General features: G+C 43.3%; 1 protein-coding gene and 1 long non-coding RNA gene across 6 annotated transcripts in view; one reads left to right on the top strand and one right to left on the bottom strand.

The window, feature by feature from the left end:
* Positions 1–7,688, top strand: part of ryr1b (ryanodine receptor 1b (skeletal)) — a 305,047-nt gene extending 297,359 nt beyond the window's left edge. For all 5 annotated transcript variants that reach the window (XM_045724892.1, XM_045724889.1, XM_045724890.1 and 2 more), the window contains 6 exons: positions 93–227; positions 593–749; positions 1,122–1,186; positions 3,289–3,389; positions 3,604–3,655; positions 6,974–7,688. In XM_045724892.1, coding sequence (XP_045580848.1) covers positions 93–227; positions 593–749; positions 1,122–1,186; positions 3,289–3,389; positions 3,604–3,655; positions 6,974–7,069 — 606 coding nt within the window. In that variant the 3' untranslated portion in view covers positions 7,070–7,688. The remainder of the gene's footprint in view (positions 1–92; positions 228–592; positions 750–1,121; positions 1,187–3,288; positions 3,390–3,603; positions 3,656–6,973) is intronic.
* A 4,085-nt stretch (positions 7,689–11,773) lies between these two features.
* Positions 11,774–13,705, bottom strand: LOC123744769 (uncharacterized). Its single transcript, XR_006771252.1, has 2 exons — positions 13,653–13,705; positions 11,774–12,609 (listed from the first exon to the last, which is right to left on the bottom strand). It is a non-coding gene; the product is annotated as an uncharacterized lncRNA (long non-coding RNA).
* Between the last annotated feature and the right edge of the window lie 215 nt (positions 13,706–13,920).

Genomic DNA, 13,920 nt, shown 5'->3' with positions numbered 1-13,920 from the left:
TAGTTTCTCCCATCAGACCAATGAGTGTGAATAAATAAACTAGATCTAACTGTAGTGCCTCCTCTTCCCTATATCTCTCTCTCCCTCTGTAGCTTATGATGACTGTGGGTCTGCTAGCAGTGGTGGTGTATCTCTACACCGTCGTGGCTTTCAACTTCTTTAGGAAGTTCTACAACATGAGCGAGGACGAGGACGAACCGGACATGAAGTGTGACGACATGATGACCGTGAGTCAAAATCTCCTGTGGCTTAACTGATGATATTACCTGAAACTATGGTTCTCGAAAAGTGATGGGCGCCCGAGTGTGCGCAGCGGTCTAAGGCACTGTATCTCAGTGCGAGAGGCGTCACTACAGTTCCTGGTTCGAATCCAGGCTGTATCACATCCTGCAGTGATTGGGAGTTCCATAGGGGCGGCGCACAATTGGCCCAGCGTCGTCCAGGTTGTCATTGTAAATAACAATTTGTTCTTAACTGACTTGCCTAGTTAAACATATATATATTTTTTAATATGTGTGAGTTACTGACCTTCAATCACCCTCCCTCCCTACCTCTACCGCCTTCTTTCTACCTCCCACTCTCTGTCTGTCAGTGTTACCTGTTCCACATGTACGTGGGTGTGCGTGCTGGCGGGGGTATAGGAGACGAGATCGAGGACCCGGCGGGCGATGAGTACGAGCTCTACCGCGTCGTCTTTGATATCACCTTCTTCTTCTTCGTAATCGTCATCCTGCTGGCTATCATCCAAGGTATTCATCCGTTTACACTATCTCTGTCTCGAAATATAAATAAAGGGTTGCACAATTATGAAGAAAAAAAATTCCCATGGTTTTCAAGATTCCCAGTTGGAGGATTCTCAGAATAAGGAATGAGTAAACAGGGAAGGATTCTTCCAACTGGGAATCGTCTAACGGGAATTATTTTTTTTTTTAAATGTGTAACTTTGGGAAAGTATCGTACTCCGATACCGCCAGTGGACTTCATAATGTTTGGTTGCACTGTTCTGGGCTTATGTGTTTTATGTGGAGTAGTTGGGTCTGATGTGTGTGTGTGTGTGTGTGTGTGTGTGTGTGTGTGTGTGTGTGTGTGTGTGTGTGTGTGTGTGTGTGTGTGTGTTGCAGGTCTGATCATTGATGCGTTTGGCGAGCTGAGAGACCAACAGGAGCAGGTCAGAGAGAACATGGAGGTAAGATCACATGGCTGGTACTATCAGATGGCTGGTACTATCAGATGGCTGGTACTATCAGATGGCTGGTACTATCAGATGGCTGGTACTATCAGATGGCTGGTACTAACAGATGGCTGGTACTATCAGATGGCTGGTACTATCAGATGGCTGGTACTATCAGATGGCTGGTACTATCAGATGGCTGGTACTATCAGATGTTAGACCTGATGGCTGGTACTATCAGATGTTAGACAGATGGCTGGTATAATCAGATGGCTGGTACTATCAGATGGCTGGTACTATCAGATGTTAGACAGATGGCTGGTATAATCAGATGGCTGGTGCTATCAGATGGCTGGTACTATCAGATGGCTGGTACTATCAGATGGCTGGTACTATCAGATGGCTGGTACTATCAGATGTTAGACCTGATGGCTGGTACTATCAGATGGCTGGTACTATCAGATGTTAGGCCTGATGGCTGGTACTATCAGATGGCTGGTACTATCAGATGTTAGAACAGATGGCTGGTATAATCAGATGGCTGGTACTATCAGATGGCTGGTACTATCAGATGGCTGGTACTATCAGATGTTAGACCTGATGGCTGGTACTATCAGATGGCTGGTACTATCAGATGTTAGGCCTGATGGCTGGTACTATCAGATGGCTGGTACTATCAGATGTTAGAACAGATGGCTGGTACTATCAGATGGCTGGTACTATCAGATGTTAGACCTGATGGCTGGTACTATCAGATGGCTGGTACTATCAGATGGCTGGTACTATCAGATGGCTGGTACCATCAGATGGCTGGTATAATCAGATGGCTGGTACTATCAGATGTTAGACAGATGGCTGGTACTATCAGATGTTAGAACAGATGGCTGGTACTATCAGATGGCTGGTACTATCAGATGGCTGGTACTATCAGATGTTAGAACAGATGGCTGGTACTATCAGATGGCTGGTACTATCAGATGTTAGAACAGATGGCTGGTACTATCAGATGGCTGGTACTATCAGATGGCTGGTACTATCAGATGTTAGACTGATGGCTGGTACTATCAGATGGCTGGTACTATCAGATGGCTGGTACTATCAGATGGTTGGTACTATCAGATGGCTGGTACTATCAGATGGCTGGTACTATCAGATGTTAGACCTGATGGCTGGTACTATCAGATGGCTGGTACTATCAGATGGCTGGTATAATCAGATGGCTGGTACTATCAGATGGCTGGTACTATCAGATGTTAGACAGATGGCTGGTACTATCAGATGGCTGGTACTATCAGATGGCTGGTACTATCAGATGGCTGGTACTATCAGATGTTAGGCCTGATGGCTGGTACTATCAGATGGCTGGTACTATCAGATGTTAGACAGATGGCTGGTACTATCAGATGGCTGGTACTATCAGATGTTAGACAGATGGCTGGTACTATCAGATGGCTGGTACTATCAGATGTTACACCTGATGGCTGGTACTTTCAGATGGCTGGTACTATCAGATGGCTGGTACTATCAGATGTTAGACCAGATGGCTGGTACTATCAGATGGCTGGTACTATCAGATGTTAGACAGATGGCTGGTACTATCAGATGGCTGAGACTATCAGATGTTAGACCAGATGGCTGGTACTATCAGATGGTTGGTACTATCAGATGTTAGAACAGATGGCTGGTACTATCAGATGGCTGGTACTATCAGATGGCTGGTACTATCAGATGTTAGACAGATGGCTGGTACTATCAGATGGCTGAGACTATCAGATGGCTGGTGCTATCAGATGGCTGGTACTATCAGATGGCTGGTACTATCAGATGGCTGGTACTATCAGATGTTAGACAGATGGCTGGTACTATCAGATGGCTGAGACTATCAGATGGCTGGTGCTATCAGATGGCTGGTACTATCAGATGGCTGGTACTATCAGATGGCTGGTACTATCAGATGTTAGACCTGATGGCTGGTACTATCAGATGTTAGACCTGATGGCTGGACAGTGTGCTAGTACTGTAAGAGATGGGACTAATGGTTGTCAACATGAGGGGAAAACATTTAACTATTTTATTCATAATTTCTTTATTAAACCGATTCTTCCCCCCTTTTACAGACTCAGTGCTTCATCTGTGGTATCGGTAGCGACTACTTTGATACAACTCCCCATGGCTTCGAAACGCACACCTTGGAAGAGCATAACTTAGCCAACTATATGTAAGTTACAGTACCTATGTGTCGCCTATGTGTGTGTGAAGAGCCGACTCGTGTCACATTCTGACACCTCTCCTCTCCTCTCCTCTCCTCTCCTCTCCTCTCCTCTCCTCTTCTCTCCTCTCCTCTCCTCTCCTCTCCTCTCCTCTCCTCTCCTCTCCTCTCCTCTCCTCTCCTCTCCTCTCCTCTCCTCTCCTCTCCTCTCCTCTCTCTGCAGGTTCTTCCTGATGTACCTAATCAATAAAGATGAAACGGAGCACACAGGACAGGTCTGTCTGTCTGCCTGCCTGCCTGCCTGTCTGTCTGTCTGTCTGTCTGCCTGCCTGCCTGCCTGCCTGCCTGCCTGCCTTTCTGTCTGTCTGTTTATCTACAGTGTCTTCAGAAAGTGTTCATAACCCTTTGTTCCACATTTTGTTATGTGACAGCCTGAATTTAAAATTGATCAAATTAATATTTTGTGTCATTGGCCTAAACACAATAGCCCGATAATGTCAAAGTGGAATTATGTTTTTAGAAATGTGTACAAATTAATTATAAATGATGATGTCTTGAGTCAATAGGTATTCAACCCCTTTGTTGTGGTAAGGAGCCTAAATAAGTTCAGGAGTTAAAAGGTGCTTAACAAGTCACATAATAAGTTGCATGGACTCACTCTGTGTTCAATAATAGTGTTTAACATGATTTTTGAAAGACTACCTCGTCTCTGTACCCCACACATACAATTTTATCTGTAAGTTCCCTCAGTCGAGCAGTAGATTTCAAACACAGATTCAACCACAAAGACCAGGGAGGTTTTCCAATGCCTCACAAAGAAGGGCACCTATTGGTAGATGGGTAAAAAAAGCAGACATTGAACGTCGTGAAATGATTCATTGTGACCGACCGGCTCAAATCGATCTTACGTAGCAATATTTGAAATTCTGTTTTTACATTGGATAAAGTAGAGACTTGGTATATCATACACTACAGTTGAGGAACAATGAGAAAGTAATTCTGCTTTGAAAGTTCATCAACTTTTAACCCCACTTTTGAGTAAATGGCCTTTGAACATTTTGGTAGTACTGCTGGAGAGCTTTACTTTGTCTACACCCATTCTACATCGTTCACACCCTCTTAAGCTTTAGCCCCAGCCATCTCTTTAAGGTTTGAACCAGGCGTTCTGTCCTAACAGCAGTTAAGCACCCAAGCTAACTGGCTAACGTTGGCTAGCTTGCTAGCTACTTTCCAGACACATAATGAGAGAACAGCTGAACACTGACAATTTTACTCGCTCTAGCAGAGCTGGTTAGGCTGTTTTCATGTTATCCAGAGTGTTGATGATGGCAAATGTGCTGCTGGCAACAATTACATTTTTTTGCCAACGTTTTCTGACACCGGCCATATTCAACGGGTGTTGAGCGTTAGTAAATTCATCAGTTGTTTTGCGCTCTGGCACACTCAGACGAGAGCGCTCTGAAATCGGAGTAGATAGTCAGAGCGAATTTACCAGCCAAGTCTATCGACAGTGGTTACACTGACATCATTAACATTCTACTGAAATGGTTACTTGGATAGTGGAGTCTTTTTGTTTAGACATGTAGCTAGGTAGCTAGCTAACTAGCTAGCTAAACAATGAACCACAATCCCAACTCATGACGTTACTACCCTGCATGAATCTGCAGGTAGCTAATATTTTTATTTGATTTATTATTTCAGCTGGAAATGTGAAAGCTTCCAATGTTTTGAATAGAAAAGGCCATTCAAGACGGTTAAAATCCATTTTCGGCATCAACAGCCGCTATTGATAAATCTACATCATGTTTTTTTGCGTATTGTATTACACTAAAACGTGTTCTTGTATTTGTTTGTGTCTATTTGTAATAAACCTTGTTTGATTGATACACTATATATACAAAAGTATGTGGACACCCCTTCAAATTACTGGATTCGGCTATTTCAGGCACACCCATTACTGAGCACACAGCCACGCAATCTCCATAGACAAACGTTGGCAGTAGAGTGGCCTCACTGAAGAGTTCAGTGACTTTCATACAACAAGTTAGTTTCCCTGCTAAAGCTGCCCTGGTCAACTGTAAGTGCTGTTATTGTGGCTCAGCCACGAAGTGGTCAGCCACACAAGCTCACAGAACAGGACCGCCGAGTGCGGAAGCGTGTAAAAATCATCTGTCCTCGGTTGCAACACTCACTACCGAGTTCCAAACTGCCTCTGGAAGCAACGTCAGCACAAGAACTGTTAGTCGGGAGCTTCATGAAAATGGGTTTCCATGGCCGAGCAGCCGCACACAAGCCTAAGATCACCATGTGCAATGCCAAGCGTTGGCTGAAGTGGTGTAAAGCTCGCCGCCATTGGACTCTGGAGCAGTGGAAACGCGTTCTCTGGAGTGATGAATCTGGGTTTGTGGGGGGTGCCAGGAGAACGCTACCTGCCCGAATGCATAGTGCCAACTGTAAAGTTTGGTGGAGGAGGAGGAATAATGGTCTGGGCTGTTTTTCATGGTTCAGGACCCTTAGTTCAAGTGAAAGGAAATCGTAACGCTACAGCATACAATGACATTCTAGATGATTCTGTGCTTCCAACATTATGGCAACACTTTGGGAAGTGCACAAACCGAGGTCCATACAGAAATGGTTTGTCGAGATCAGTGTGGAAGAACTTGACTGGACTGCCAAGAGCCCGGACCTCAACCCCATCGAACACCTTTGGGATGAATTGGAACGCCGACTGCGAGCCAGGCCTAATCGCCCAACATCAGATACCCGACCTCACTAATGCTCTTGTGGCTGAATGAGAGCAAGTCCCCTCAGCAATGTTCCAACATCTAGTGGAAAGCCCTCCCAGAAGAGTGGAGGCTGTTATAGCAGCAAAGTGGGGACCAACTCCATATTAATGCCCATGATTTTAGAATGAGATGTTCGACGAGCAGGTGTCCACATACATTTGGTCATGTAGTGTATGTATCAAGTCTGGTAAGACTTTTACTATTCTACTAAAGTTATGGGTCTGTAGTCAGCAGGGGACTCCAGATTTTCCTGGTTTTAATATAACTTAAATAACTGTTTGATACATGGAACTAGGAAGCACTTAATTGAGTGATATTTGTGTAAATAGGGGCGCTACTTTGTCCCAGAAATGTTAAATAGAAAACCGTCCATTCCTGGTGCTTTTCTCCGCGCCCGAATGTCTTACCAGTCTCTAGTGTTGATTTCCTGTCTGTCTGTCTGTAAACACTTCCACTCTGTCTGTCTGTCTGTCTGTCTGTCTGTCTGTCTGTCTGTCTGTCTGTCTGTCTGTCTGTCTGTCTGTCTGTCTGTCTGTCTGTCTGTCTGTCTGTCTGTCTGTCTGTAAACACTTCCACTCTGTTTGTCTGGCTCTGTCTGGCTGTCTGTCTGGCTGTCTGTTTGTCTCTAAACACTTCCTGTCTCCCATTTTCATTTCTTTTCCCTCCCTGTCCTCCTCTCTCTCTCTCTCTCTCTCTCTCTCTCACTCCCTCTCTCTCCCTCTCTCCCTCACTCTCTCTCTCTCCTTTTCCCTCCCTGTCCTCCTCTCCCTCACTCCCTCTCTCTCTTTCTCTCTCTCCCTCCAACAGGAGTCGTATGTGTGGAAGATGTACCAAGAGAGATGCTGGGACTTCTTCCCTGCTGGAGACTGTTTCAGGAAGACGTATGAGGATCAGCTGGCCTAGTGATCAGCTGGCCTAGTGGGATAAATCCTGTCAGTCTGGGTGGGAGAGAGAGAGAGAGAGAGAGAGAGAGAGAGAGAGAGAGAGAGAGAGAGGGAGTGAGAGGAGGAGAAAGTTAAGAACATTTAGAAGGTAATAGGGAATAGATGTGTGTTTGAAGGTTGTTCCTGTGTCAAATTTCTCTGTGATCGCCTGTCTTGACACGCCTGCAGCAATATTCTGATAGACTGAATAAGATGCTATGATCAGAGGAGATGAAGAGTCCCAAGGGCTTTTAACCCTGTAAATACACTTCATGGCCTTTTTTTCTGTGTGAATATAGATATGCTGTCTTGACTGAATTTAAACACACACACACACACACACACACACACACACACACACACACACACACACACACACACACACACACACACACACACACACACACACACACACACACACACACACACAGCGCTGCCTCTCTGGCAGTGTGTGTTTCTGTAGAGCTGAATACAGCATAGTGCCTAACTCTCATGGTAAACAAACGTGCTTTAATGTCTTATTAAGTAGTGCTCTTTTCCTTAATATTATTATAATCGCTCTTGTTTGAGATTGTATTAATATAAATGCCATTAATGTCCTCATGTAAGAATGCCTTGATTTTTGTATGCCTTTAATTAGCTATTTCTGTAATTGTTGGTGTATTTTCCCCACTTCTTGATAATGATCAGTGGGGGAGAGCATTTCATAGCAGTGCCTCTTCTGTCCACTAGGGAGCAGTCACACACCCCAGGTCTCTCCTCTCTCTTTTTATCTCTAGAGATTTTATAACTGATGTTGATCTGGTCATTAGAACTCACTCTGGAGTAAACAGCGAGGTACATGCTGTAAGGTTAGAGGCAGGTTGTCTGATCCTACAGGACAATATGATGACTTTAGACAAACCTGTTTTTGCACTCTGAAGTCTTACGATGTGTCCCTTCCTGTCTGTGACCTGTGTGATCTGATGTAGAGATCCTATTGGCTGACACGGACGGCACAGTGTTTCTATTCGCTTCCACAGACCATAGAGTGTTCCTATTGGCTACCACAGACCACACAGTGTTCCTATTGGCTACCACAGACCACACAGTGTTCCTATTGGCTACCACAGACCACACAGTGTTCCTATTGGCTACCACAGACCACACAGTGTTCCTATTGGCTACCACAGACCACACAGTGTTCCTATTGGCTACCACAGACCACACAGGGACAATTCAACACTATGATAATGTAGACATCTCTCCTAAAGACATCTCTCCTAGACATCTCTCCTAGACATCTCTCCTAGACATCTCTCCTAGACATCTCTTCTAAAGACATCTCTCCTAGACATCTCTCCTAAAGACATCTCTCCTAAAGACATCTCTCCTAGACATCTCTCCTAAAGACATCTCTCCTAGACATCTCTCCTAGACATCTCTCCTAAAGACATCTCTCCTAAAGACATCTCTCCTAAACAACTCTCCTAGACATCTCTCCTAGACATCTCTCCTAGACATCTCTCCTAAAGACATCGCTCCTAGACATCTCTCCTAAAGACATCTCTCCTAGACATCTCTTCTAGACATCTCTCCTAAAGACATCTCTCCTAGACAACTCTCCTAGACATCTCTCCTAGACATCTCTCCTAAAGACATCTCTCCTAAAGACATCTCTCCTAGACATCTCTCCTAAAGACATCTCTCCTAAACAACTCTCCTAGACATCTCTCCTAGACATCTCTCCTAGACATCTCTCCTAAAGACATCTCTCCTAGACATCTCTCCTAAAGACATCTCTCTTAGACATCTCTCCTAAAGACATCTCTCCTAGAGACATCTCTCCTAGACATCTCTCCTAGACATCTCTCCTAAAGACATCTCTCCTAAAGACATCTCTCCTAAAGACATCTCTCCTAAAGACAACTCTCCTAAAGACATCTCTCCTAAAGACATCTCTCCTAGACATCTCTCCTAGACATCTCTCCTAAAGACATCTCTCCTAAAGACATCTCTCCTAGACATCTCTCCTAAAGACATCTATCCTAGACATCTCTCCTAAAGACATCTCTCCTAAAGACATCTCTCCTAAAGACATCTCTCCTAGACATCTCTCCTAAAGACATCTCTCCTAAAGACATCTCTCCTAGACATCTCTCCTAGACATCTCTCCTAGACATCTCTCCTAAACATCTCTCCTAGACATCTCTCCTAGACATCTCTCCTAAAGACATCTCTCCTAGACATCTCTCCTAAAGACATCTCTCCTAGACATCTCTCCTAAAGACATCTCTCCTAGACATCTCTCCTAGACATCTCTCCTAAAGACATCTCTCCTAGACATCTCTCCTAGACATCTCTCCTAGACATCTCTCCTAAATACATCTCTCCTAAAGACATCTCTCCTAAAGACATCTCTCCTAGACATCTCTCCTAGACATCTCTCCTAGACATCTCTCCTAAAGACATCTCTCCTAGACATCTCTCCTAGACATCTCTCCTAGACATCTCTCCTAAAGACATCTCTCCTAGACATCTCTCCTAGACATCTCTCCTAGACATCTCTCCTAAAGACATCTCTCCTAGACATCTCTCCTAGACATCTCTCCTAAAGACATCTCTCCTAGACATCTCTCTTAAAGACATCTCTCCTAGACATCTCTCCTAGACATCTCTCCTAGACATCTCTCCTAGACATCGCTCCTAGACATCTCTCCTAGACATCTCTCCTAAAGACATCTCTCCTAAAGACATCTCTCCTAGACATCTCTCCTAGACATCTCTCCTAAAGACATCTCTCCTAAAGACATCTCTCCTAGACATCTCTCCTAAAGACATCTCTCCTAAAGACATCTCTCCTAAAGACATCTCTCCTAAAGACATCTCTCCTAGACATCTCTCCTAGACATCTCTCCTAAAGACATCTCTCCTAGACATCTCTCCTAGACATCTCTCCTAAAGACATCTCTCCTAGACATCTCTCCTAGACATCTCTCCTAGACATCTCTCCTAAAGACATCTCTCCTAAGACATCTCTCCTAAGACATCTCTCCTAAAGACATCTCTCCTAGACATCTCTCCTAGAGACATCTCTCCTAAAGACATCTCTCCTAGACATCTCTCCTAGACATCTCTCCTAAAGACATCTCTCCTAAAGACATCTCTCCTAAGACATCTCTCCTAAAGACATCTCTCCTAAGACATCTCTCCTAGACATCTCTCCTAGACATCTCTCCTAAAGACATCTCTCCTAGACATCTCTCCTAAAGACATCTCTCCTAGACATCTCTCCTAGACATCTCTCCTAGACATCTCTCCTAGACATCTATCCTAGACATCTCTCCTAGACATCTCTCCTAAAGACATCTCTCCTAGACATCTCTCCTAAAGACATCTCTCCTAGACATCTCTCCTAAAGACATCTCTCCTAGACATCTCTCCTAGACATCTCTCCTAGACATCTCTCCTAGACATCTCTCCTAGACATCTCTCCTAGACATCTCTCCTAAAGACATCTCTCCTAGACATCTCTCCTAGACATCTCTCCTAGACATCTCTCCTAAAGACATCTCTCCTAGACATCTCTCCTAAAGACATCTCTCCTAGACATCTCTCCTAAAGACATCTCTCCTAGACATCTATCCTAGACATCTCTCCTAGACATCTCTCCTAGACATCTCTCCTAGACATCTCTCCTAGACATCTCTCCTAAAGACATCTCTCCTAGACATCTCTCCTAGACATCTCTCCTAAAGACATCTATCCTAGACATCTCTCCTAGACATCTCTCCTAGACATCTCTCCTAGACATCTCTCCTAAAGACATCTCTCCTAGACATCTCTCCTAGACATCTCTCCTAAAGACATCTCTCCTAGACATCTCTCCTAGACATCTCTCCTAGACATCTCTCCTAAAGACATCTCTCCTAAAGACATCTCTCCTAAAGACATCTCTCCTAGACATCTCTCCTAAAGACATCTCTCCTAAAGACATCTCTCCTAAAGACATCTCTCCTAAAGACATCTCTCCTAGACATCTCTCCTAGACATCTCTCCTAAAGACATCTCTCCTAGACATCTCTCCTAGACATCTCTCCTAAAGACATCTCTCCTAGACATCTCTCCTAGACATCTCTCCTAGACATCTCTCCTAAAGACATGTCTTATAGCCCCGTCGTATTGACACTGGGCGTGTGTTCTATGCCATCTTAATGCACAGGTAATAGGGCTAATACAGTGATAAGTCATTCTCGTATTTATTCATGTCTACACTACATGTTGGCCGTAGTGTGATAAGGACAACGCTACTCAGAAGGGCCGGACTAACAAATTACATATTAACATCAATAAATAACATAAATGTATGTTTTATTTAAGGCTGTCTCCGCTACTTTGTTCACAGTGAACAATATAATATTCTACGTGTACCTGTTATGATGAATAAATAAGGGTTAAAAAGATAACTGAACAGAGAAGAACAATGTAACCAGTTTGCAGTCAGAAGATAACTGAACAGAGAAGAACAATGTAACCAGTTTGCAGTCAGAAGATAACTGAACAGAGAAGAACAATGTAACCAGTTTGCAGTCAGAAGATAACTGAACAGAGAAGAACAATGTAACCAGTTTGCAGTCAGAAGATAACTGAACAGAGAAGAACAATGTAACCAGTTTGCAGTCAGAAGATAACTGAACAGCTTTCGTGTTTTTTTTTTTTTCTTCCGCAGGTTAGAATATCATAGTTATTTTTAGGAAATATGTTCATATTATTTATTTTTCTCTGGAAGAGTAAAACCTCGAGTGATGTCAGACAGGTCTAGAATAAGACACACACACACACGCAGGCTAACTCATACACACCCTCTCCATGTTGAGTAACGCCCTTACTGACTAGTACTGTGTTAGGCGTGGCTCCTGGAGTGTGTTACCACAGCGGTGTGTGTGTGTGTGTGTGTGTGTGTGTGTGTGTGTGTGTAATTCACATGCAGGTGTATAACTGTATGTGTGGTGATCCACAGAGGGCTGTGATAATGTATTAGTACTGAGATCACCTGTTGACTGATAGAATGTTGACCTGTTGACCTGTTGACAATAAGAATGTTGACCTGTTGACCTGTTGACTATAAGAATGTTGACCTGTTGACCTGTTGACTATAAGAATGTTGACCTGTTGACCTGTTGACTATAAGAATGTTGACCTGTTGACCTGTTGACTATAAGAGTGTTGACCTGTTGACCTGTTGACTATAAGAGTGTTGACCTGTTGACCTGTTGACTATAAGAGTGTTGACCTGTTGACCTGTTGACCTGTTGACTATAAGAGTGTTGACCTGTTGACTATAAGAGTGTTGACCTGTTGACCTGTTGACTATAAGAATGTTGACCTGTTGACCTGTTGACTATAAGAGTGTTGACCTGTTGACCTGTTGACTATAAGAATGTTGACCTGTTGACCTGTTGACCTGTTGACTATAAGAATGTTGACCTGTTGACCTGTTGACTATAAGAGTGTTAACCTGTTGACTATAAGAGTGTTGACCTGTTGACTGATAGAATGTTGACTATTAGAATGTTGACCTGTTGACTGTTAGAATGTTGACCTGTTGACCTGTTGACTATTAGAATGTTGACCTGTTGACTATTAGAATGTTGACCTGTTGACTATTAGAATGTTGACCTGTTGACTGCTAGAATGTTGACCTGTTGACCTGTTGACTATTAGAATGTTGACCTGTTGACTGTTAGAATGTTGACCTGTTGACTATTAGAATGTTGACCTGTTGACTATTAGAATGTTGACCTGTTGACTATTAGAATGTTGACCTGTTGACTGTTAGAATGTTGACCTGTTGACTATTAGAATGTTGACCTGTTGACTATTAGAATGTTGACATGTTGACTATTAGAATGTTGACCTGTTGACTGTTAGAATGTTGACCTGTTGACCTGTTGACTATTAGAATGTTGACCTGTTGACTGTTAGAATGTTGACCTGTTGACTATTAGAATGTTGACCTGTTGACTGTTAGAATGTTGACCTGTTGACTGTTAGAATGTTGACCTGTTGACTGATAGAATGTTGACTATTAGAATGTTGACCTGTTGACCTGTTGACTGATAGAATGTTGACCTGTTGACTGTTAGAATAGTGACTATTAGAATGTTGACCTGTTGACCTGTTGACTGTTAGAATGTTGACCTGTTGACTGTTAGAATGTTGACCTGTTGACTGTTAGAATGTTGACCTGTTGACTGATAGAATGTTGACCTGTTCACTGTTAGAATGTTGACCTGTTGACTGTTAGAATGTTGACCTGTTGACTGATAGAATGTTGACTATTAGAATGTTGACCTGTTGACCTGTTGACTGTTAGAATGTTGACCTGTTGACTGTTAGAATGTTGACCTGTTGACTGATAGAATGTTGACCTGTTGACTGATAGAATGTTGACCTGTTCACTGTTAGAATGTTGACCTGTTGACTGTTAGAATGTTGACCTGTTGACTGTTAGAATGTTGACCTGTTGACTGATAGAATGTTGACCTGTTGACTGATAGAATGTTGACTATTAGAATGTTGACCTGTTGACTGATAGAATGTTGACTATTAGAATGTTGACCTGTTGACTGTTGACATTAGAATGTTGTTGCCTGACTGAATCCTGTGTTTCAATACAAGATTAATAAATTGAACAGATTATTTTAAAATGAATTGGCTAATCCTTCCTCGTTTTGTGCGTGTGTGTTGTGTTGTGTGTGTGTGTGTGTGTGTGTGTGTGTGTGTGTGTGTGTGTGTGTGTGTGTGTGTTGTGTGCGTTGTGTGTGTGTATGAGGGGTGTGTTCTCTTTAA

This window comes from Salmo salar, chromosome ssa09, assembly GCF_905237065.1.
Source record: "Salmo salar chromosome ssa09, Ssal_v3.1, whole genome shotgun sequence".
Taxonomy (NCBI): Eukaryota; Metazoa; Chordata; class Actinopteri; order Salmoniformes; family Salmonidae; genus Salmo; species Salmo salar.
The sequence above is the reverse complement of the archived record's forward strand: the minus strand, read 5'-3'. Positions and strand labels throughout refer to the sequence as shown.